Source organism: Schistocerca serialis, chromosome 4 (assembly GCF_023864345.2).
Source record: "Schistocerca serialis cubense isolate TAMUIC-IGC-003099 chromosome 4, iqSchSeri2.2, whole genome shotgun sequence".
NCBI classification, from domain to species: Eukaryota; Metazoa; Arthropoda; class Insecta; order Orthoptera; family Acrididae; genus Schistocerca; species Schistocerca serialis.
Window position 1 is genome coordinate 594,835,019 of NC_064641.1, and position 25,973 is coordinate 594,860,991.

Genomic DNA, 25,973 nt, shown 5'->3' on the forward strand with positions numbered 1-25,973 from the left:
CCGCTGTCTGGAGTGTCTCCATACATGTCTTCGCTGGTAATCTGAGTTTAATTCGAAGCGGGCTCATCACTGAAGACAATTCTACTCCCGTCAGTGAGATTCCAGGCCGAAGACGAGTCTTTAGACGCACCGGAGAACGGTAGGATACCAGTCTAACTTGTCGACGACCAGACAACCAGAATTATTGGCCTGAGATGCCATTTCATTCCATAGCAGGACCTCTTTGGTTGTCATCCGCGGCACCATTACAGCTCAGGGTACGTCTACGCCCCATCCTGAACTTACGTTTTAATAAGATAAGTTCCGTCCGCACGCGGCCAGAGTTTCTACTGCCTCTCTTCGTGCTTGCCAATCTCTACCTTGGCCAGCAAGGTCTTCTGATCTGTCCCCAATTGAGAACGTTTGGAGTGTTACGGGCAGGACCGTCCAACCAGCTCGGGATTTTTGACACTTTAAGACGCCAGTGGGACAGAATTTGGCGTGATATCCCTTAGAACGATACCCAAGAACCATGTCATTCAGTGCCAAGCCGAATAAATGCTTGCATAACGAGATTAAGGAAAGGCAAGCCTACGTTTCTAGCATTTGCAGACTTAGAGAAAGCTTTTGACAATGTTGATTGGAATACTCTCTTTCAAATTCTGCAGGTGGCAGGGGTAAAATATAGGGAGCGAAAGGCTATTTACAATTCGTACAGAAACCAGATGGCAGTTATAAGAGTCGAGGGACACGAAAGGGAAGCAGTGGTCGAGACGGGAGTGATACAGCGTTGTAGCCTATCCCCGATTGTTATTCAATCTGTGTATTGAGCAAGCAGTAAAGGAAACAAAAGAAAAATTCGGAGTAGGTATTAAAATCCGTGGAGAAGAAATAAAAACCTTGAGGTTCGCCGATGACATTGTAATTTTGTCATAGACAGCAAAGGACTTGAAAGAGCAGATGAACGAAATGGACAGTGTCTTGAAAGGAGGATATAAGATGAACATCAACAAAAGCAAAACGAGGATAATGGAATGTAGTCGAATTAAGTCGGGTGATGCTGAGGGAATTAGATTAGGAAATGAGACACTTAAAGTAGTAAAGGAGTTTTGCTATTTGGGGAGCAAAATAACTGATGATGGTCGAAGTAGAGAGGATATAAAATGTAGACTGCCAATGGCAAGGAAAGCGTTTCTGAAGAAGAGAAATTTGTTAACATCGAGTATAGATTTAAGTGTCAGGAAGTCGTTTCTAAAAGTATTTGTATGGAGTGTAGCCATGTATGGAAGTGAAACATGGACGATAAATAGCTTAGACAAGAAGAGAATAGAAGCTTTCGAAATGTGGTGCTACAGAAGAATACTGAAGATTAGATGGGTAGATCACATAACTAATGATGAGGTATTGAATAGAATTGGAGAGACGAGAAATTTGTGGCACAACTTGATTAGAAGAAGGGATCGGTAGGTAGGGCATATTCTGAGGCGTCAAGGGATGACCAATTTAGTATTTGAGGGCAGCGTGGAGGGTAAAAATTGCAGAGGGAGACCAAGAGATGAATACACTAAACAGATTCAGAAGGATGTAGGTTGCAATAGGTACTGGGAGATGAAGAGTAGCATGGAGAGCTGCATCAAACCAGTCTCTGGACTGAAATCAAGAACATCAACAATAACAACGACCAGAGGTAGACCAACGCCTTATTGAATCGTTCAGTTTATGTAGCTCTTTCTCTCGAATAAATCAGTTAATTTTTCTGAAGTTGAAGTCATGTTTTTGTCGGTACGTGTACATTACATCTACCGATTGCTGTCGTATTCGGATAATTCCTTCGTGGTGGGGCCTTTACTTTTTATTTTTTTATTTTTAGTTGTATAGTGTATTTGAATGAGTGCGCGATTCACTGCGAAAAAGTACGAAAGAACTGTCAGTAAACGTGGTAACCATATGCAGCGCCTATTGTAGTGTTCACTTCTACGTGACAGATGGGAAAGAGTGGAAAGATTTGTCCATACCTCAACACGCATTGGTTTCCCCACATATCATTATACTGTAGCAATTTTTCTTATAGTTTTCATCAGTAGTGTAGGAATGTGTGATTTTTTTTAAAAAAAAGTAATTTTGTAAATTGACTTCTGTCTTTCATGTTTTTACAACATGTTCCATACCCTCGAAGAGCTCACTGTGGGTCTAGGAAACGAACTGTGTGTTAATCTAATCGAAGTAACTATGAGCCGATGTGAAGAAAACTAAAATTTCCTTATCGTATCCGACGAGCATGTTCTCATTCTCGTGACTTCGTCGTCAGCGGGATTGCGGGTGTTTTTTTATTTTTCTTAATTTTTTTATCTCTTAGGATTATTGACTGCTACTAATAGTGTTTAACATTTACGTCAACTTGGCTGGAAGGGGGTAGTCGAATAATTTCGGAAATGTGTAGCTAAAGTTTGACTGATATGTTCAGTCACTGCGTATGTATTACTGAGAGGTTAGGGTGCATACATGGAAGCACACACTTATTGAGTGAATTTGGTGAATCAGCATTCCATACTCGCTGAAAAACTGTTCTGCTGCCTTGGTTTCGTTAAGGACCACAAGAACTATAGGGATATTAGTAGACTTCAGAATTCATGTAGTCCCAGGTTCTCTGCGTAATGTAGTATACTGTACTCTGTGGATTAAATATCGAGAGGCAGAGCTCGACATAGCGCTACACGTTTGATAAAGACATCATAAGCTCACGCACGTACTCAGTTTCTGTTTCGGCGTTGTTTGTCTTCCATACGGCATACGTAAAGTCAGTCGCAAAACGAGTAGTCTCCTACTTCTAACTTTATTACAGCGATGTACGTTGGGGCATAGGAGTATACTTTAAAGGACAGTCATTTCGGCGCAGTTATGTCGTATATATCATATCGGTAACAACAGTTCGCCAGGAATCTGTAGTAGTTCCCGTTGTACTGCGAACCGCTTTTAAAGCCTTTTGCAGAGATTGCAGTACGGCGGTGACAAGTATCTCGCTTGCTGAATTCCAACGGCTCCCTGTTGGCACACGTCCAAGCGGCACGAAACCCAGCGCAGGCTATTCAGCTCGCTCTCCGTGGTCTGAATGCTCGTGTACGCTTTGCTGACTAGACGGAGACCGACGCAACTGCCGGAACAATAAATCGTCGCGTGCAGTGAAATTTTATGCCGGCGGGATATTGACCCATTAAAACTTATTAACAGAACAGTTAATAAACTGCGACACTCGACATCGGTATGGTCAGTAACTCAAATGAATTTTACGTAAGTATTCAGTTTAAAGAGGCCAAGTTTTACCAGAGTATTTGAACTGCTATGTCGTGCAAGTGATCATCGCATGCTGTAATACTTTGCAGCACAGAATAAGTTTGGCAGGAATTGCAAATGTTTATGTATGATTTGGGTCAATGCTATTTCCACGGAACAGTTTTCATCAAACCGTGTTGGCAACTGCCAGTTCTAAATTTCGTTTCCCATATTCTGTGCTCCATTTGCGGCCGTATCTTCTGTTGGGATGGTGACAGATTAAAATAATAATAATAATTATTATTATTACTATTATTAGATTGATTATTATCTGAAAGTGGTCACACATTCGTCGCTTTGCCCAATAAATGTTCCCGTCTAGTTATCAAAAAAAGCAAGCGGCGTATAGTTGGCGGTAATTAACTGTCCCCTGCAAAGAAGAGTTAAGTTTGATGAAAACTATTTATTTCAAAAGTATGTTTTGTGACAACGAATTATTATCCCCTGACAGTACAAACAGTATGGCGCACAATTGGAAGTCCCCTGAAATTTGAAATAAAATCAGAGTCCTGATCGTTGGACAATATTTCTTTCTTCGTCACATACTCGAAAAGTGAAGTTCCCAATTTTGGGCTATACGGGATTTCATTTATCTGTGTCAAAGTGCCGGCCAGAGTGGCCGTGCGGTTCTAGGCACTACAGTTTGGAACCGCGAGACCGCTACGGTCGCAGGTTGGAATCCTGCCTCGGGCATGGATGTGTGTGATGCCCTTAGGTTAGTTAAGGTTTAATTAGTTCTAAGTTGTAGGCGGCTAATGACCTCAGAAGTTAAGTCGCATAGTGCTCAGAGCCATTTGAACCATTTTTGTGTCAAAGTGCGGCACCTAGCTCGAACATTCACCAATTATTTCTTGCGCCACTCGCGGCCTACTATTGTCATAAATAATCTTGCTTAGCTCGAAACGAAATGCCAGCACCATGACCAAAACAGTAGAAGGAAACATGTTATCCATTCTGAATTGAAGCGCTGTTACTTTATACAGAGAGGGTCGAGCACTCTGGTCGTAAAATTTACAATTCGGTACCAAATAATATCAAAGACACGAGAAATAATATGTCTCTGTTTAAAAATTAGAGACATTCTTGCTTTATACCACATTTTACTCTCTAGATCAATGCTACTTAATGCCGTTGAACGATTCACGTAAAGAAGAATCGTCGTCGTATAGTAGACAAACCACAGTCTCAGTTCTGCGTAAATATTCTCCCTGCTAGTTTGTCCACATCATAGGATATCAGCACGACTGCGACGTGACTTCTTTTTGAAACCAGCAGATCCTATGCTGCAGACTCCCACCTTCTGCTTGCACGACCATATCGTCGCAAGCTGATGCTTTGCTGATGTCCTAGAAAATCATCTTTCACCGTACGCAAAAGATGGAAACCAAAGGAACAGAGTCTGGGGTGCGCCATGATTGCTGCCTCTGTAGTGAGTCACCGGCTTTACAACATTTAACAACATTTTCCGCTTGACAGAACAAGACAATCAGATTCAATAGGAGATAGCTTCCTGATGTTTCCCGCTTTGCAGAACAACTGGATAGCGTGCCCTATTTAGCGACTTTTGGCTATCCTACACACCTCGTTTACTAATAAGTACACACATCAAAAAATGTTTTGCATCACCCCGGTTACCAGAACTCCTAAAGACAGACATTGACTGTGGACATGTATCTCAGACTCAGCCCTTTGACTGTTCAGAGATGTCACTAAACCCGCCCATAGATGTAAACAACCATGCATGAGCAGCGCCTATTAGACGGCGGGGGTTCGAGAGCCGATCAGTTCCAGTCATTCCACCAGGAAGGAGGTACACGGCTCGTGTTGTCTGCGGTTCACGATGCCTAGGCAGTCAATACCGCGGCTCGATCGTGTCCGCATTGTTACTTGGTGCCAGGAAGGGGTTTCAACAAGGGAGGTGTCCCGGCGTCTCGGAGTGGAGTAAAGCGATGTGGTTCGGACATGGAGAAGATACAGAGAGACAGGAACTGTCCATGACATGCCTCGCTCAGGCCGCCCAAGGGCTACTACTGCACTGGATGCCTACTACCTACGGATTATGGCTCATAGGAACCTTGACAGCAACACCACCATGTTGAATAACGCTTTTTGTGCGACCACAGGACGTCGTTTTACGACTCAAACTGCGCGCAATAGGCTGCATGATGGGCAACTTCACTCCCGACGTCCATGGCGGGGTTCATCTTTGCAACCACGACGCCATGCAACGTGGTACAGATGGGCCCAACAACATGCCGAATGGACCGCTCAGGACTGGAATCACGTTTTCTTCACCGATTAGTGTCGCATATGCCTTCAACCAGACAGTCGTCGGAGACGTGTTTGGAGGCAACCCGGTCAGGCTGAACGCCTTAGACACACTGTCCAGTGAGTGCAGCAAAGTGGAGGTTCCCTGCTGTTTTGGGGTGGCATTATGTGGGGCTGACGTACGCCGCTGGTGGTCGTGGAAGGCGCCGTAACGGCTGTACGATACGTGAATGCCATCCTCCAACCGATAGTGCTACCATATCGGCAGCATGTTGGCGAGGCCTTCGTCTTCATGAACTACAATTCGCACCCCCATCGTGCACATCTTGTGATTGACTTCCTCCAGGATAACGACATCGCTCGACTAGACTGGCCAGCATGTTCTTTAGACATGAACCCTATAGAACATGCCTGGGATAGATTTAAAAGGGCTGTTTATGGACGACGTGATCCACCAACCACTCCGAGGGATCTACGCCGAATCGCCATTGAGGAGTGGGACAATCTGGACTAACAGTGCCTTGATGAACTTGTGGACAGTATGCCACGACGAATAAAGGCATGCAACAATGCAAGAGGACGTGCTATTGTGTACTAGAGGTACTGGTGTGTACAGCAATCTGGACCACCACCTGATGTGTGTATTACTCGTCTTTGCTCTTCCATGGTAGCGCGTGACTTTTACGGCCTTCCGTTGTCATTTTTGCAACAGCAGTTTCATTATACCACTAGGAATTAAACGCATTGTCAATTTTAAAAGTGCCTCTATAGAACGAGTTGAATTTTTCGTTTCCAGTATTCTGGAGAAGCAATACAATAATACAGTACTCATCCTTAAAAAATATGCCGTAACTTTTCTAGCCGATTGCGAGGTTTTAATTTTTTTTCGCTATGCAGTTTTTGTGTCGATATACCATAAAGTGATGTTCTGTTTCTAGTTCCTACATATGACCCTAGTTAAAATTTGCAGTGAGCGTGTTATGGAAAAAAGATCACCCCTTTGTCTAGAAGTGAACGGAAACTGCTGAAAGTTTTGAGTCCTCGGGCTTTCATGCGAGGGACAAAGCGAGAACAGTCTCTTGTGAAATTCCCTATTGTAATCGATTTGGCGTTTGTGACGCATCAACTTGTCTGAACCAGTTAGTCAACAAGTTTCATGTGGTGTACTCTCTGTTCGTCATTCGTCAACGAGGCCCGGAAGGCAGCAGATAAAAGCGCCCATTGTGAGCGGGAGAGCCAATGTGTCATGAGTTCTGCAATGCGTTCCATGTGGTTACGCACTGTCGCCAGTTGATAAAGCGTACGAACAGGTTCTTGATTAGACTGAAAAGCTCGTAGTAAATAGATATAGCATGTCTTCTTAACGGAGATAACTTTTCAGACGTAAAAATAGCATCGAGTTTACACCGAACTGTTTACTGTCCGTAAAATACGGGGTGTTTCAAAATGAACATACCGGTTTTAAGGCGTTGTGGCATTTATTACGTGGAACTTACAATTGTTAATAATACAACAAATGAAAAAGCAACTCAAACAGTTTTGTTTGTATACCTGTGCGCAATGGGAAGAGTATGGAATACAAAGAGTGACTGAAAAACGCTTAGCCCCAAGAAATATCCCCGCGGAAAGTTTATGGGCCTTTCTTTTTCGGTGAATCGACTGTAGCTGGTGTTTCTTTTCTTTATTTCAGCTGAGGCCAGTGCCTCAATGGAAAGAAAGCGGAACAACACATCTTTATTTGGAAGCAAGATGTTGCGCCTCCTCACTGGCATAACTCAGCACGCGACTGGTTAAACGGCGTTGTATCCGACCGGTAGTCTGGGCGCAAGGGGCCGGTTGACACAGCATTTTATGCATGACCTCCATGTTCAGACACGATCTGACGCGATCATGTGTATGTGCCTCCGATACCAGCTGATCTATCCGACTTTAGAAACAGTGTTATTGCAACACTTACTCCTGACATATTGGTCAAGGTTTCGGAACAACTCGCCTGTCGACTCGATGTGTGATTGGTATTCACACTGAATAATCGTAAGAAAAACTGTTTGTGTTTTTCATTTGGTGTATTATTTATAATTGTAAGATGAATGTAATATGTGCTACAAGGCCGTGACACTCGTATATTCATTGTGAAACACCCTGTGTATGGTTAACACTGGAAGCTACATGAGGCTGTTTGTGAATGACTCTGTTGTATATAAAGAAGTCACTAAGCTAGAAAATTGTAACGAAATGCAGTAAGATCTCCAACATAAACAAATGGGAAATAGTGGGCGGATATTTTATTTTTTATTTTATTTATTTATTTTACTGTTGCCAAACAATCACTTGAAACAATCACCTCCACTAAATATCTGGGCGTGTCCGTATGGAGCGATGTAAAGCCGAACGAGCTCATTAAACTGATCGTAGGGAAGGCAGATTCCGTGGAAGAATCCGTAGTAAGCGTATTACACTCACGAATTAGCTTAACACAGTTTCGTTCGATCGATACTTCGGTATTGATCTTCAGTGTGAGATCCTTGCAAGGTAGGATTGATAGAAGACATACAGAAGATTTAAACAAGAGCAGCGTGTTTCGTCACAGTGTTTCTTTTTTAGCAAGAGCAAAAGCGTCACGGCGATGCTCGTCCAACTACAGTGCCAGGCGCTGTAAGAGGCGTTCTGCCCCACGGTGTACTTTATCTTAAATATAAATACCTATGTTCCTAGAAGATTCAGTTAATATAGTGCTCCCTCTTACAAATGTCTCGGAAGATAAAGAGATTCCACCTCCCACGAATGTTTGCTAACTGTTGTTCTATTCCCTGTATGTAAATGGAAGGTGGAGGCGGGTGGGAGAAAAGAAAGGAAAAGGGAGGGGTTACTGATGTCAGCTGCATTGGGACTTACGCGGAATCAGTGGCGACGAGTGAAAATGTGTACCGGACCGGGATTCGAACCCGTGATCTCATCTTAGTAGGCAGGTGTGTTAATCACTGCGCCATCTGGGACACAAGTGTTATCGCAACAGCGCGAACTATCTCGGCATCCCTCAAGGCCGACCCACAGCCCCCCCCCTCCGCCCCCCCCCCTCTCCTAGTGCACCTATCCGCACTCCCTGGGTTCGGGACTGTACAGTGGATGTTCCATCGTTTCCCACCAAAACTGCTGTAATGTCGTCTTCACAGCATTGGCCGTGTTGGCGGGCATTATCACGCAGGAGGGTAAAGCAATTGGACAGCATGTCTCGGCCTTTCGACTTGATGGCTCGTCTAAGGTTCTGTAAAGTGGCTTGATAACTGGGCATTATCGCTGACAAGCAGTGGGCTCTTGTGGTCAAAAAAGGAGAACACCATGACCTTACCAGAACTGCTGCGCCCGCTCTTTGATTTCTTCGGAGGTGGTGAAGTTGCAAGTTTCCGCTGCTTGCTCTGACGCTTACTTTCCGGTTAAAAATGGTGACACCATGATTCGTCACGTGTGACAATACGCGACAGAAAGCCGTATTCCTCCTCATGATAACGTTGCAGACGACTAGATCACTCAAAGACGGCGCCATTCGAGTATTGCGCTGTTCGGCGGTCAGTTGGTGGGGAACCCACTGCGCACAGGTTGTTCACAAGTTCAAGTCTTGATGCATTTTGGTGTAGGCGGTGTCCACGCTAACACCCAGTAAGCTATGGATCTCGTCCACGATGATTCTGCGGCTGTCCAAGACTAAAGAATTAACTTCCGCTACCATTTCCGGTGTGATGACACGATGAGCCTGTCCAGGACGAGCATCGTCTTCCAGTGACTCGCGCCCCTCAAGAAATCGTTTGCGCCATTCCACAACACTTCAACGACTCAGACTGTAGTCACCGTCGATACATTTCACGGTGGCCAACTCCCCCCGCCGCCAAAAATCGAATCACTCTTCATTATTGCTGCTTACTCGTCTGCATGTTCGGTAGTGGGCGATAACTTGTGTAACCACCTTGTCTTCGGCGTGAAACCACACTGGCGCTACGCAACAACAAACGGTGCGCACGCGTCATCTACCAATAGATGGCGCCACCATACCCGCAGTTACGTGGTGCCACCTTACGTGTAAGGCAAAGGTAGACGCACTGACCAGGTTTCATTAGAATGAATCTCTTATATGCTTCTCCCTTCGTTAACAATCTGTTGTGTGTAACCCTGTCATATGCTTTTCGAAAATCTGGGAATATGGAATCCGCACGCGAACAGCCGACTAGATTCTCCGTATCCCACATGCTCGTTCCGAGGCGCCGGGCCATATTTAGCTGCCCTTTGCCAATGGTTTTCCTAATTCGTATCGGTGCTAGAATGGCTCCCCTATTCGTCTCTGCTGCACTTTACTGTACTTTCCCTGCCGCGCAACAGGCCGTCAGCCCCACCAGGCGGCATCTGTCTCCAGGTGGGCAGTAATCATAATATTTAGACTGTTCATTGTATTTAGGAATGCAATAGCTATGATTGCTTTCGTTGACTGAAAATGTTTTATTTCTGCAACCATGCACAATTTTTATCCGAATGTCGCTCTCATACTTGTACTGCATAAGAAGTTAAGCGTCTGCTGCATTGTAAAAGCCATCACAGCAGAAGCACGAAGGGAAAGCTTCCTCCGCGGTGGGGGAGACATGCTTGAAGTGCGGGTACAAACTTCCCGTCAAGGCTGCGTAAGCATCCTGTTGCCTCAAAGCTGCATGGAGCGAGAATTTAGGCTGTACTAGCCATTTCAGTTGCAGAACACGTGTGGCAGGACGTGTTTATCCGGCTTGAAACCGATTGAAAGAGATGTTTATGGAGTACACCGCGTTTCGTATGTATACTACTTCAATGGAATGTCGCCATTAGGAGTGACGCAGCTGTGGCAATCCCAATATGCTCATACGCTGTAATTTTTTTTATTGGTACAATACTGTAATGTTGAAACGTTCCTTTTCTCTACGTAACGACGAAGGCTGCCACTGCAGTTGCACTCTACGTTCTCCGGGCAAGATGCACCGAGAGTGCATTAGACCCTCGAAGTAATTATGCATCCGTGAATTACAGGAACATTAATATACGGTCTTTTAGTCGAGCAGTATTTATTAGCCTCCCTTGAAACATCGAAACTGGGTTATGTAGTTACACTTCCTGCCCCAAGCGAATTTGAACCATCTAGCATCATTCTGACTGCCTCTCAGAAAACTGCACAAATCCGACTACTGGACAGAAAGCTGAAACACCGTCTGCCGTCTACTAGTGTCCTACAAAGAAACTAGTTGACCTGAAACAACGTCGTTTATTTGTTTACTTCAAGATCAAATGGCTCTGAGCACTATGGGACTTAACATCTGAGGTAATCAGTCCCCTAGAACTTAGAACTAGTTAAATCTAACTAACCTAAGGACATCACACACATCCATGCCCGAGGCAGGATTCGAACCTGCGACTGTAGCGGTCGCGCGGTTCCAGACTGAAGCGCCTAGAACCGCTCGGCCACACCGGCCGGCTTACTTCAAGATCGCTTAGACCTTTCTCTGCTATTTTAGCAAACTCCAGCTGATTACGTAAGATATTCCGCGTGTACAAATCTTTCGCCGGAAAGTGTAGTGGGTGCGAAAACGTACAGGGTAAACCAACAGTAAGAGGTTTACTTCCTAATCTATACATATAAAAGGATTAACTGAATTAGCCTTCTGCTAAAAGTAGATGAAAATTCTTTACCAGCTCGCCTCACACATTGGCGGAAAAAAGTATTCATACATTACTAGAAATGTAAACACAGACACGACTAACGAACCGCTTGCAGCAAGGAACGCTTGCGGTGGCAAGCTGCAGCTCGTGCGTGTTGGTTCAGAAACGCGGTGAATGCCGTGCAACAACAGCAAAGCGGGCCGCAAAGGGGAGGAAACATCTGTTCAGGAAAGGCAAATGGCTATCTCCCAATGTGAAAGGGGAAAATCCTTATCAGAAACAGCTGATATTACTGCAAGAGGCCGGACAACAGTGCAGTCCATAATATCGCGATCTAGAGAAAGACGTGGTCTCGTTAATAGCGAAAGAATAGGTCGACCACAAATCTAACGCAAAGAGAATTAATACGTTAACAAGGATGGTAAGAAAAGATCCTAAATTGACACTTCTGCGTTGCCTGCGCATGTTAATGATTAGTTCGAGAAGGGATGTTCGCTATGTTTTAAGTGAAGGAGATTATACAGCTAAGGTAACTAGAAGAAAATCGTACATTAGTTTTATGTGTGTAGTTACTACTCCTATTTCATCCATGTCACCCCTAATGCTGTAATTACTGCTCTTAAGAAGGCTATTCCCTGCTCCACCGACTACAATAACCTGACCCTCTTTGCCACAATCTTTGCACAAATTCCTCGTGCCCTCTATCACTTAGCTTCACAATACTTGCGACCTGGTACCCTGTCCCTAATTTGCCCTGTACTATCTGCCCTGCACCACTCCCGTGACTACTACCTAGCAGCAAGACTCGCTTCGTCCTTACTCTCTTTCGATACCGACCCACATCGAGTTTCATTGTCGGAAGTCTGCTGCACCCTTCTGTGACCTACAGCTGGATGAGGCTCTTCCTCCCCTACTTCAGGTATCAAGTCAAATTTATTCGATCCGTTAGTTCAAATATGGATAAAGTTAAGAGCTGTTCTCGTATCGCCCATTGCTTGTTACCTCCACCCAGTTTCCAAGATCTTTTTTCCCCCTTTAGTTTATCTAGTTCAAATTTTGGGTAATCTAATTCAACCTGAAGGACACAAATCTTCGCCTCCGGCTTTTTTTGCAAAGCTTACTTTTCCATGAGGGAACCTCGATGAGTTCCCCTTTCAGTTCCCCACTACAGTCACTCCAGTGAACCCATAGTCTACACATACCACCCCGTGTCTGACTATCCTGCGGCGGCATCTGCACTTATCACGCATTGCAACACAGATTACACCCTTAAAAATAGAATTAAATCAGTTAACACACTTTACACTATACATTTTCGTCACTTTTGAGCAGCAAAAATTAGGCCTGCAGGTTAGCACTTCAGGTATATGATATAACGTTAAAAAAAATTCCACTTTCAACAAGAAATTAACGCTAACTCAACTGCAGTATCCGTTAAATTATCTTAATCAAAACGGTATGTAACTTTATTGTACGCAGACTGCACTTGAACAACCGACTAGGGCGAAAGAGTCTAAATCAAAACATTAAAGACACTGAGATTGAACTAGCCAACTTTTCAACAGTTTGAAGCGACGCTTTACAACAGACACTGATGTTGTTGTTGTGGTCTTCAGTTCTGAGACTGGTTTGATGCAGCTCTCCATGCTACTCTATCCTGTGCAAGCTGCTTCATCTCCCAGTACGTACTGCAGCCTACATCCTTCAGAATCTGCTTAGTGTATTCATCTCTTGGTCTCCCTCTACGATTTTTACCCTCCACGTTGCCCTCCAATACTAAATTGGTGATCCCTTGATGCCTCAGAACATGTCCTACCAGCCGATCCCTTCTTCTAGTGATACGAAATTTGAAATACCCACACTTTTTATAGTAGCAAAATCTAAACTCTATGCCACAGATACGAAACCTCCCAGAACAGTTACGGATTGGGTAGAGATAAGGCTACTCTAGAAAGGACATAACCTAAGAATAACCGAAGATATCAGGCGTTAATGACAAAATTTAAAACCGGTTGACACCAATAACAGTAACCATAGGCGTCTGCAGAAATTTATGCGAGAGGGGCCAAAGAACAAAAATTGACATTTTTTTTAAATATAATTGGATCGTTGAGTTTGAGAAAGCGTCGTGTCCCGAGAACTAAATTTGAAAGGATATGCACCAACGTAATGATAGCTTTCTCTCTTCACTATGTTTTAAGAGATGGATAACGTTGATACGTAAAAAGTAAGCATATAACACTAGTACAAAGCGAATTAGGTTTTTTGTATTATCCGTATGAACATGGATGTTATCTATTGAGCATTCTGACTCGTCCAGCATGAAGACTATTTAAAATAAAATTTCTATATCATGAAACCGAGCGTATCCCAATAGTTCACCTAGCGTAGTGGCAGAGTGGTTAAGACACTGGACTTCTGTTCGAGTAGACGCGGTTCGTATCTGCTTCCAAGTACCTTGATTCATGCTTTGCGGAATTTCCTTAAATTGCTTAACCCCTTTAGAGTAGGCAGTACAAAATGTATACCATCAATCCTCCGTCCTTAAATTTATGGTGGCACAAAAAACATACCATTTACTTGAGAAGTCTCGACTCGTCAAGCATGAAGATATGTTTGTCGAACCACCCACCGTACGTAATGTGGTAGATCGCACTCGGCTGACCAACTTTCAAAATCTGTTAGAAATCGGCCACAAAAAATTTGTATGGGTAACATGCCCTCTTGCTTCATATGAAAAACAGGTACTTAAGGGTCATCCACCTTTTCTACCAAGAATTGTGTTAAAAGTTGAGGCCCTACTGTAGGATTCACTGCTGGCGCCACCACTCTTGCTGTAGGCTTGGAACTTATCCATGAAAAAACATCCATGAAAAAACAATTTTTTTTAGGACACAGGGTACTTATCGAAATTTTTTGTGACTTAATTAAATTCTATAATCTTTCCTGATTACATTGATATACACATTACAGGGTTTCAAATGAAAAATGACCTATTTATACCAAATTTTAAAGTTACGTTCATGTATGCCGCCACGCCCCTTATTTCTGTTAAACAAACCACTATTATTACGAAAAGAACTGTGAACTGTTTCCAGCGATTATACGTGTGATATATTGTATATGTTAGTAACAGTGTAGGTTTCTAGTGCCTGTAAATGATTATCTTTGCTAGTATTTACTTTTGTTTCGCTGAAGCCGTTTGTTCACGTGTTACTGGATGTATGTTGCCCAAGTGCTATATATATTTGTGGTACTACATATCCTTTAGTGTGCAATAAATATGAACTATGCCATGCATCGAGAAATTCAATAAAAGGAAATTCCATGGTAACCAGTTCACAAACAAAGCAAGCCACACTGTTGAAAGTAGCCTTTGTATCGGTTCTTCAGGAAAGAAACTCCCACACGGCATGCCTCCTGGTGATTCAAATTTGTATGTAAACAATGTGATGGTGTAGGCTGTCTGGAAATAACTGAACAACAAAGTAGCAGGAAGGGCTAAGCGTCAAAATTAGTTGTTCTGTGTAGATCCTGCAATAAATCTATCTCGAAAATGACTTCGAACATCCTGCATAATTCATATGATGTGAATTTGAAGTTAGTGTATGCAATGCGTGCAATAGGAAAAAGAAAAAAGACTGCTCAAACGTTTTGTGGTTTGATGGACCTTCCTCCTCCTCCCAGTAGGTTCAGCAAGTACATAAAAATTCTTTTAGGTGCCTTGACGGTTGTGCCTAAAGCATCTATGAAACGTGCTGTAAAAGAAACTGTAAATATTAGTGGAACCAGGGACATTGCTGTTGCACTTGATGGGACATGGCAACGTCGAAGACATCGTTCCTTGAATGGTGTTGTAAGTGCTACTTCTCTGGCGAATGGAAAAGTTGTTGATGTTAAGTGCTTATTGCCACACCTGCCATCGTAACACTGAAGGACATATTGAACATAAGTGTTCTAAGAATTATGATGGTTACATTGGAGGTATGAAGTGTGATGGAGCTCTAAAAATATTTCAGAGGTCGGTGCCCGTTTATAACGTTATACATACGAAGTAGCTAGGCGATGGGGACTCTAAAGCTTTCAATAAAATTAATGAGTTCAATGTTTATGGTGATACCTTGGTAACAAAACTGGAGTGTTTTGGATATGTGCAAAAGAGGATGGGTCCTAGATTGAGGAAGCTGCGAAGAGAAGTGAAAGGAAAGCTGCTATGGAAAATCTCTGTCTGGCCGAGGCAGATTGACAGAAACTGAAATAGACCTCCTTCAGAGTATGGACTGGCCGTTAGACGAACTGCACCTCTGAATGATGTTACAGTAATGAGCTACTTTCATAAGTTGTCCTCAGATGACCGCCCTGTTCACGGACTTTGTCCTAAAGGAGCAGATTTTTGGTGTGGGTACCAAAAACCAAAGGAAAGTGCTCAAATATACCATCATAAGCATTTTTTTCCGAGCTTGTTATGAATGAAATAAAATCAATTTTTAGAGACCTGAGTGACCCTGTTTTGCTTAATAAATGTCTTCGTGGGGGGGGGGGGGGGCACTCAGAATACACATGAAAGTTTCAAACATTGCACATGGGAAAGATTACCCAAGAATGTTTTTGTTGGGCCAAATACATTAAAAGTTGATGTTCTAGATGCAGTGATATGTTTCGATGATGGAGGGATAGGAAGGTTGGAAGTCTTGAGCAATTTAGGCGTAAAATGTGGCGCTAATGTGGAATATCAATTGCTTCCTTGTGACAGACAATGGGTGCTTGAAGCTGAAACATTCGCTCTTCAAGTTACCAGAGAAGCAAGAAGTGCTAAAAGGAATGCCAAGAGGAAGCCCAAGATAAGAAATGCTGCAGGATGAAGACTTGCATCAGGAATGTTCTGAGGCACAGTTTAATTGGACTCATATCTTCATTTGCAATTTTCCGCAAGTTGTATTTTTCAGAATTCAGGTACAAATATTTCCTGAAGTTTACAAAGCATTGGTATAATTTTTTTTCTGTAACTTGCAATAGTCCACACTTACGTAATAGACCTAAGCTGTCTTGCAGAATCAACTAAATTATAGAAAAAATAACATTTTTATTAGGAAAAAATTATAAAAATTGCAGTGGATCCTGATGCAGCCTGGAATTCCTGTGTGATGTTATGGATAGATGTTTGCCTATTATTACACATTACGACCCTCTTCAACTGTCGACGGTCTGTCAGTCAACAGACAAGGTCGGCCTGTACGCTTTTGTGCTGTCGTGTCCCTTCACGTTTCCACTTCACTATCATATCGGAAACAGTTGACGTAGGGATGTTTAGGAATGTGGAAATCTCGCGTACAGACGTATGACACAAGTGATACCCAATCACCTGATCACGTTCGAAGTCCGTTAGTTCCCCGGAGCGTCCCATTTCGCTCTCTCACGATGTCTAATGACTTAAGAGTTCAAAGTGAGTACTGCACATCAACGTTCCTTCACTAAGTTAGATACTGTGATGAATGCCGCTTTGTTTGTGTTCATGAGAGGGTAAATGAACCCCATGTTGTTGATGGTTGGTTGGTTGGTTCGGTGGGAGGGGGGGGGGGGGGGAAATCCGACCAAACAGCGACGTCATCGGTCCCATCGGATTACGGAAGGATGGGGAAGGAAATCGGCCGTCCCCTTTCAAAGGAACCATCTCGGCATTTGCCAGACGCGATTTAGGGAAATCACGGAAAACCTAGATCAGGGTGGGTGGACGCGTGGTTGAACCGCCGTTCTACCGAATGCGAGTCCAGTGTGCTAACGACTGCACCGCCTCGCTCGGTCAACGTTCACCTGACAAGGATACACAGATTGTAGTGACGACGACCCAGATTCCATGCGAGATACATACCAAAGCCGGCTGAGAAGAGTTATGATTAGCTGTACAAGTTACGACCATTTTTGTCTATGATGGTTAACAGTTTCAGAAATTCCTGTCATCCAAGTGGACGTTTTGCTTACCAGGTACCTGTCCGCTTAGGGGGGCGGGGGGGGGGAATCTTGTTTCCAAGTCTAGCACCCTTCTTGGACTGTTACACATTGCAGGTTCCTCTATTTATGCAAGAATAAATCTTGCATCCAATACTGCTACGTAACTTGAAAAGTGGTAATACACATATTGTCCTACCATTGTTTTCGAAAAAATTGTTTTGAAAAATATCTTAATGTCAGTTACACTATTGGCCATCAAAATTGCTACACCACAAAGATGACGTGCTACAGACGCGAAATTTAACTGACAGGAAGAAGATGCTGTGATACGCAGATGATTAGCTTTTCAGAGCATTCACACAAGGTTGGCGCCGGTGGCGACACCTACAACGTGCTGACACGAGGAAAGTTTCCAACCGATTTCTCATACACAAACAGCAGCTGACCGGCATTGCCTTGGTGAAACGTTGTTGTGATGCCTCGTGTAAGGAGGAGAAATGTGTACCATCACGTTTCCGACTTTGATAAACGTCGGATTGTAGCTTATCGCCGTGCTGGATCCTAACGGCCTCGTATCACTAGCAGTCGAGATGACGGTCATCTTATCCGCATGGCTGTAACGGATCGTGCAGCCACGTCTCGAACCCTGAGTCAACAGATGGTGACGTTTGCAAGACAACAACCATCTGCACGAACAGTTCGATGACGTTTGCAGCAGCATGGACTATCAGCTCGGAGACCACGGCTGCGGTTACCCTTGACTCTGCATCACAAACAGGAGCGTCTGCGATGGTGCACTCAACGACGAACCTGGGTGCACGAACGGCAAAACGTATTTTTTTCGGATGAATCCAGGTTCTGTTTACAACATCATGATGGTCGCATCCGTGTTTGGCGTCATCGCGATGAACGCACATTGGAAGCGTGTATTCGTCATCGCCATACTGGTGTATGACCCGGGGTGATGGTATGGGGTGCCATTGGTTACACGTCTCGGTCACCTCTTGTTCGCATTGACGGCACTTTGAACAGTGGACGTTACATTTCAGATGTGTTACGACCCGTGGCCAGTCAATACGCCAGTCACTGCTCTTGATGAACTGTGGTATCGTGTTGAAGCTGCATCGGCAGCTGTACCTGTACACGCCATTCAAGCTCTGTTTGACTCAATGCCCAGGCGTATCAAGGCCGTTATTACGGCCAGAGGTGGTTGTTCTGGGTACTGATTTCTCAGGATCTATGCACCCAGATTGCGTGAAAATGTAATCATATGTCAGTTCTAGTATAATATATTTGTCCAGTGAATACCCTGTATCATCTGCATTGCTTCTTGGTGTAGCAATTTTAATGGCCAGTAGTGTAATAGTCTTATTCTAATGTATTTGTACAACTTTTCACCAATTAAAAATTTTTTTTCAAAAAGTAAGTCTTGCGCAATAAGGGGCGAAATTTGGACTCGTATTACTGTGTCGATAACGCCCCAGGTGCGCTTTCACAGACCGCTAGCGTTTATTGTTACTCTGTTGCTAATGCATAATAGTGGAGTAGATTACAGCGTTCTCTAGATGCTGCCGTGATTGCTTTTGTCAGTAGCTATTTGAATGTGACATGGGTCTATACTGTTACTGCTTCTTTCGTGCTAGTGGTCTACGAGACCGCACCTGGGACTTTGCGTTATGGATTCAGTAGCCAGGTCTTCGTCTACTGTTCATGTTTAACGTCCCATTACTTTGAGGATAATGTTTTCAAATGGTATGAGAACAGTTTATGAAGCGATGTTTGATCAGATGGTGACAACGAAATTGAAAGCGAACACTATACAGCATAGGAACAGTGCGAAAGTGAAGATGAATTTATTTTGCCACCTGTGAATTCCTCGAATTAAACAAGTGATCAAAGAGGTCAAAGTGATGAAGACAGAAGGCTCCTTAGCCAGAGGTTCTGTCAGGAATACAGTAGGTCGAGACAAATATCGCTGCTCGTCGAATCGTCTTCCAACGATGGCCAATGGCATTATTTTTTCCGCGTGATGGACGTAAGTGGGGTGAATGCGTTTGTCCATCAAGATGCCTACAAAGACAATATTCAGGTGAACCGCTTTGATTTTTGAAGAAGCTTGTAAACTTGTTGGTGACACCACAGATAAAAAGTTAGTCAACAAGTATCGCATACCCCTTGAACTTTATGCATCCTTTACAGTATTTTGGCTGAAGCAGAACCAACAGTAGAAGTGATTGTAGAACGATTAGAAAAACACAAAATATGCTCTACCTGTGTCCCAAGAAAAAGAGGAAGAAACGTTATATTTGCCATTGTTGCAAGAAGCCAGTCTGACTTGAAATCTCTACAAAATTTTCCAGTGAGTGCAAAGTGAACCTCTGAGAAGGAAACTAAACACCAAAAAAATACTAGTGTAATTTTAATTTTTTAATGTTTTGTGGGAATTTTTTTTGTTTATATTATTGCATGTGTGATAAACAATAAAAGCATAGCAAAAAGCAAAATTTGGAGTGCAGCATATTTGAGTTTCCATAACATTAACATGATCATGTATATTATGTTACTTTTGTGCAATTTTCTCTAAAAATGCGATTTTTCGTAAAAATAAACTTTAAAATTTTGAATATATATTTTTGTGGTATTAATGTAACCTTTTACTTAAAATCTGAACTGTACCACTGAAATTGCTGACTGTAATTTTTATGGCTGTTTAAATACAGTGTTCACTCAGACCGCCTTATCTTCTCCCTTCTTTCTTTCTGCCTTCCTTTCCTTCCTTTCAACGAGTTAAGAACTGAAGCTAGAAAATATTTACAAAAGATTTTTATTCATATGCCAAAAATGTTATGCTCTAAATCTACATTCATGCTCTGCAAACTACCGAAAATGACATGACATAGGATACGTCCCGTTGTACCAGTTATTAAGGTTTCTTCCCAATCCATTAACGAATGGAGCGCGGGAAGAATGATTGATTGAATGCCTCTGTGCGCGCTGTGATTATTCTAATCTCGTCCTCACGGTCCCTATGTGAGTGATACAGTTTCTTCGGTATTCGTCTCCCACGGGTCAAACAAAGATGTGACCATTCGTGCTGTCCCTAATATCTCGTATTAGTCCTATTTGGTACGGCTCCCAACACTTGAACAATATTCTAGAACGGGTCGCAGATGTGATTTGTAAGCAATCTCCTTTGTAGACTGTTTGCACTTTCCCAATATTCTACCTATAAACTGAAGTCTACCCATCTGCTTAACCCCGACTGAAACTATGTGATCATTCCATTTCATACCCATACGAAATGTTACGTCCAGGTATTTTTGTGAGGTGGCCATTCCGTAAGACTGAAATAAAAATAAAATAAAAAAATGGAAGAAATTTTGTTGGGTGACACTAATATTAATCAAAGTGGAGAAACAGAAAACAAACTTTAAAAACTGTCTATTCAACTTTGATTTCGTCTGTAACTTTTTTTTTATTACGAAATTTCAAATAAACAGATTCTAATTATTAAACGTCGATTGGCACGATAAAAGGTAAACAAAATGCTGAATTTGTTTGAATTGTTTGTGTAAGGTGTAAACCTGGGGCAGGCTCGTAGGACCTACTCTTGCCGATGTATTTGTGTCCATAGATGAACGCGCGTACAGAATGACATGGCCGAAGCCTGGAGATACTGGAGGGTATCAGATAGGTTATATAATGGTAAGACAGAGATTCAGGAACCAGGTTTTAAATTGTAAGACATTTCCAAGGGCAGATATGGACTCTGACCACAATCTATTGGTTATGAACTGTAGATTAAAACTGAAGAAATAGCAAAAAGGTCGGAAATTGAGGAGATGGGACCTGTACAAACTGAAAGAACCAGAGGTTGTAGAGAGCTTCAGGGAGAGCATTAGGGAACGATTGACAAGAATGGGGGAAAGAAATACAGTAGAAGAAGAATGGGTAGATTTGAGAGATGAAATAGTGAAGGTAGCAGAGGATCAAGTAGGTAAAAAGACGAGGGCTAATAGAAATCCTTGGGTATCAGAAGAGAGATTGAATTTAATTGATGAAACGAGAAAATACAAAACTGCAGTAAATGAAGCAGGCAAAAAGGAACACAAACGTCTCAAAAATGAGATCGACAGGAAGTGCAAAATCGCTAAGCAGGTATGGCTGGAGGACAAATGTAAGGATGTAGAGGCACATATTACTAAGGGCAAGACAGATAATGCCCACAGGAAAATTAAAGAGATCTTTGGAGAAAAGAGGATGACTTGCATGAATATTAAGAGCACAGATGGAAACTCAGTACTAAGCAAAGAAGGGAAAACAGAAAGGTGGAAGGAGTATATAGAGGGTCTATACAAGGGCGATGTTCTTGAGGACAATATTACAGAAATGGAAGAGAATGTAGATGTAGATGAAGATGAAATGGGAGATATGATACTGCGTGAAGAGTTTGACAGAGCACTGAAAGATCTAAGTCGAAACAAGGCCCCGGGAGTAGACAACATCCCATTAGAACTAATGACAGCCTTGGGAAAGCCAGGCCTAACAAACCTCTACCATTTAGTGAGCAAGATGTATGAACAGGCGCAATACCTTCAGACTTCAAGAAGAATATAATAATCCCAATCCCAAAGAAAGCAGGTGTGGACAGATGTGAAAATCACCTATCAGTTTAATAAGCCACGGCTGCAAAATACTAACACGAATTCTTTACAGCCGAATGGAAAAACTGGTAGAAGCCGACCTCGGGGAAGATTAGTTTGGATTCTGTAGAAATGTTGGAACACGTGAGGCAATACTGACTCTACGACTTATCTTAGAAGCTAGATTAAGGAAAGGCAAACCTACGTTTCTAGCATTTGTGGACTTAGAGAAAGCTTTTGACAATGTTGACTGGAATACTCGCTTTCAAATTCTGAAGGTGGCAGGGGTAAAATACAGGGAGAGAGAGGCTATTTACAATTTGTACAAAAACCAGATGGCAGTTATAAGAGTCGAGGGACATGAAATGGAAGCAGTGGTTGGGAAGGGAGTGAGACAGCGTTGTAGCCTCTGCCAGATGTTATTCAATCTGTATATTGAGCAAGCAGTAAAGGAACAAAAGAAAAATTCGGAATAGGTATTAAAATCCGTGGAGAAGAAATAAAAACTTTGAGGTTCGCCGATGACATTGTAATTCTGTCAGAGACAGCAAAGGACCTGGAAGAGCAGTTGAACGGAATGCAGAATGTCTTGAAAGGAGGATATAAGATGAACATCAACAAAAGCAAAACTAGGATAATGGAATGTAGTCGAATTAAGTCGGGTGATGCTGAGGGAATTAGATTAGGAAATGAGACACTTAATGTAGTAAAGGAGTTTTGCTATTTGGGGAGCAAAATAACTGATGATGGTCGAAGTAGAGAGGATATCAAAGGTAGACTGGCAATGGCAAGGAAAGCGTTTCTGAAGAAGAGAAATTTGTTAACATCGAGTATAGATTTAAGTGTCGGGAAGTCGTTTCTAAAAGTATTTGTATGGAGTGTAGCCATGTATGGATGTGAAACGTGGACAATAACTAGATTAGACAAGAAGAGAATAGAAGCTTTCGAAACCTGGTGCTACAGAAGAATGCTGAAGATTAGATGGGTAGATCACATAACCAATGAGGAGGTATTGAATAGAATTGGAGACATGAGAAATTTGTGGCACAACTTGACTAGAAGAAGGGGTCGGTTGGTAGGGCATATTCTGAGGCATCAAGGGATGACCAATTTAGTATTGGAAGGTAGCGTGGAGGGTAAAAATCGTAGAGGGAGACCAAGAGATGAATACACTAAGCAGATTCAGAAGGATGTAGGTTGCAGTAGGTACTGGGAGATGAAGAAGCTTGCACAGGATAGAGTAGCATGGAGAGCTGCATCAAACCAGTCTCAGGACTGAAGACAACAACAACAGTCTAAGCAAAACTTTGACGGTCCGCGGATAAATGGTAAACTAATGATTAAGTTCTGCAGCTGTGGAAAGGCTGCCCTTGTGGGAATTTGGGACGGATGTCTGGCAGGTACACTGCCACCAAGTAAGTTTTGTGTTGGTTATTGGAACTTCAGATGGATAATGGGTGTGCGAGGAAGCGGCATAGGTTTGGGGCAATGTCTACATCCGCCGCGACCGTAAATCAGCGCGAAAAAAAACGATACTTAAGAAGTCTGACAATCAAACGAACCCGATTTGTTTTTTGCTTGCTAAAGCCACAGTGTCTGCCGTTTTATATGGGAATTCTAAATCTGCTAGTTAGTCATTTCTAGAAACATGTGACAGTTCGGCAATGAATAGGCAGTGCCCCAGATTCTAGGTGCCAAAAGAACACACAAAACGAATAGAAGAGCGTCGTTTACCGAAGCTATCTTCTACTGTAGCAACTAAAAAGATGAAACGGTACTAGATGACCAAAGCAAACGTGAACCGAGTTATAGGACAGAGCGTAGCATGCTATCCTTCAGGGATGATGACGCCTTTCCTTTCTATTTATTTTTTATTGGAAAGTAATCTACCATAGTCTTAGGAAGTCAATTCAACATTACTCTGTGAAGTCTTCCGACGGATTCGGATTTATCATTCCCATCTCAATTAACTAGGAAAAAGAGTTTATCGAAGTCGCCAGGGGGTTGGATATAACCCTGGAACTGATCGGGTGCGCTCGCCTGTTTGAAAGTTATTTCCAATTTTGCCGGAGTGTTTATTGATTGCATATTGGTGATGAGGTGGGGTGGGGCTTTGTGGAAGGTGGGGGGAGGGGTTGACTGCCAGTTAACTTACACTGGCGCGCTCGCTCGGTCGAAACGTTTTGTTTGAGGCCAATCTATTTGTGAAATGCAGCTCACGTGCAAAGGTCATGCAGCAGTTTGAGCGGCATATGAGGCCCAGGCCTAATGCAGTCTGCTGATACCTTCCCACCGGTGTTCTTTCATGAATTACAGTTAATGCACTGTCAACGTAGTTTGTTTGTGTTTTTTTTTTGTTTGTTTCAGAAAAAGATTGAAGCATCTCAGGCTAAAATGTCATTTGCCACACCGACAGAACTATAATAAAATTAAAATATTTTTTATGTTCTCGAATTACTTAAGTTTGTCGTGAAGCCTAGCCTTAGGGCTTCGTTAAATTTTTTTAGTCGACTTTCTGTTACATATAGAGTGTATAACAGTGACTGCACTTAAATTACGATTTCTGTAAAAAATAAAAATAAATTCCGAACGTCTGGCGAACGGCCTTACTATTACGATGACCAATGGTTATTTAAAACGTCAAATGCCTCTGGTGAAAGGTTACGCATATTTCCTTCTTTGTAACGGTACGCCAATGTGACGCCGCTAATATTGCTGTTGTGAGGAATTGCACTTACGGCGGGCATTTGCATTAATTCTAAAGTCTCGTTTCATTCCATCACCGGCATTTATTACTTCTATACTACTGTAGCAGCTCGAATTTATATTATTATGAATTTCTATTATTATACAGAGTAGCATGGAGAGCTGCATCAAACCAGTATCAGGACTGAAGACAACAACAACAACATTATTATTATACAGCTCCTTATGGCTTTGACGAACTTCTTTCCTGTACTGTGCAGTTAGTATTAGCTTGGGTAGTGGAAAACAAGTGATACTAGATTTTTTTAAAAAAATCTATCTGAATATACATTTCTCCCACAGCATTGCTAAGCTATGTAAATGTTGTTTCAGGAACTCATCAGTTGTACAATGCACCGTGGTCCCAGTCGGAGCTGCAGCTATGATGGAAAAATTGCAGGGTTATATGATTTGGAGGAGACATTGGGCAGAGGACATTTTGCTGTGGTGAAATTGGCAAGACATGTATTCACAGGAGAGAAAGTTGCTGTCAAAGTTATAGACAAAAGCAAACTAGATGATGTGTCAAGAGCTCACCTGTTCCAAGAGGTGAGTACCTTATTGTTGCATCGATTTGTGGAGTGTTACTGTGACAATTAATGAAATGTGAGGAATATTGTATAAAGAGCTGTTTTTCAGATTGGATTTGATTGGTTTTATAACACTTTATAGTTATTGTTTTTTGCTTTTACTGTTTAAATTTGAACCTACACACACTTGAATAGATATGGGAATTCTTTCTGGGAAGGTTGTTGATGGATGTAACATGAAGCAAATTAATGGATATAAATATACAGTGTTGAATAAAACAGTATGACCTTGTAACAGAAACTTTTTTTTTTAATTTTAAGAGTTCATTTCTTGGAGTTACGTTTACGTAGGGAGAACTGAAGTAATCTTGAGAATGTCGTTCATATGTGAAGAATGACCAATATTTGTGTAAACAATTCAGGCTATTGTAAAGCCTAACTCACATTAACCTAATTACTCTATGAATGTACGGTACATATTGAAGCACCACTGTTTCGACTGTGTAGATAATGCTGCATTGGGGAGTTAAGTCAGATCCAGTTGAAACCTGCTAGCCAGAGGCTGCCTGTTGCACTGTCCAGGCATGGTTTAGTGCTGGGCCCAGTTAAGATGACAGAAGTATTGAAAAGAAGTGTGTGTGTGTTTTTACCATACCTGTGCAGTGCTACCAGCACGAAGCTTGCACACTGCTGTGGGGTGTGCACTATTCTGAAACTTCCTGGCAGATTAAAGTTGTGTGTGAGATAAGCAGTAGTGCTGTTGCTTATCTTTTAATGTTCTTCACTATAACAATTGGATAGACACATTTGTTTACCATTATCCAAGTTTCATAATGATACTGAAAATAGACAGCATTTT

General features: G+C 42.5%; 1 protein-coding gene across 3 annotated transcripts in view; it reads left to right on the plus strand.

Annotated features, from left to right (window-relative positions):
* The window catches only part of LOC126475351 (SNF-related serine/threonine-protein kinase), a 307,760-nt gene that overhangs the window by 193,952 nt on the left and 87,835 nt on the right, over nt 1-25,973 (plus strand). For all 3 annotated transcript variants that reach the window (XM_050103164.1, XM_050103161.1, XM_050103163.1), the window contains exon 2: nt 24,918-25,133. In XM_050103164.1, coding sequence (XP_049959121.1) covers nt 24,936-25,133 — 198 coding nt within the window. In that variant the 5' untranslated portion in view covers nt 24,918-24,935. The remainder of the gene's footprint in view (nt 1-24,917; nt 25,134-25,973) is intronic.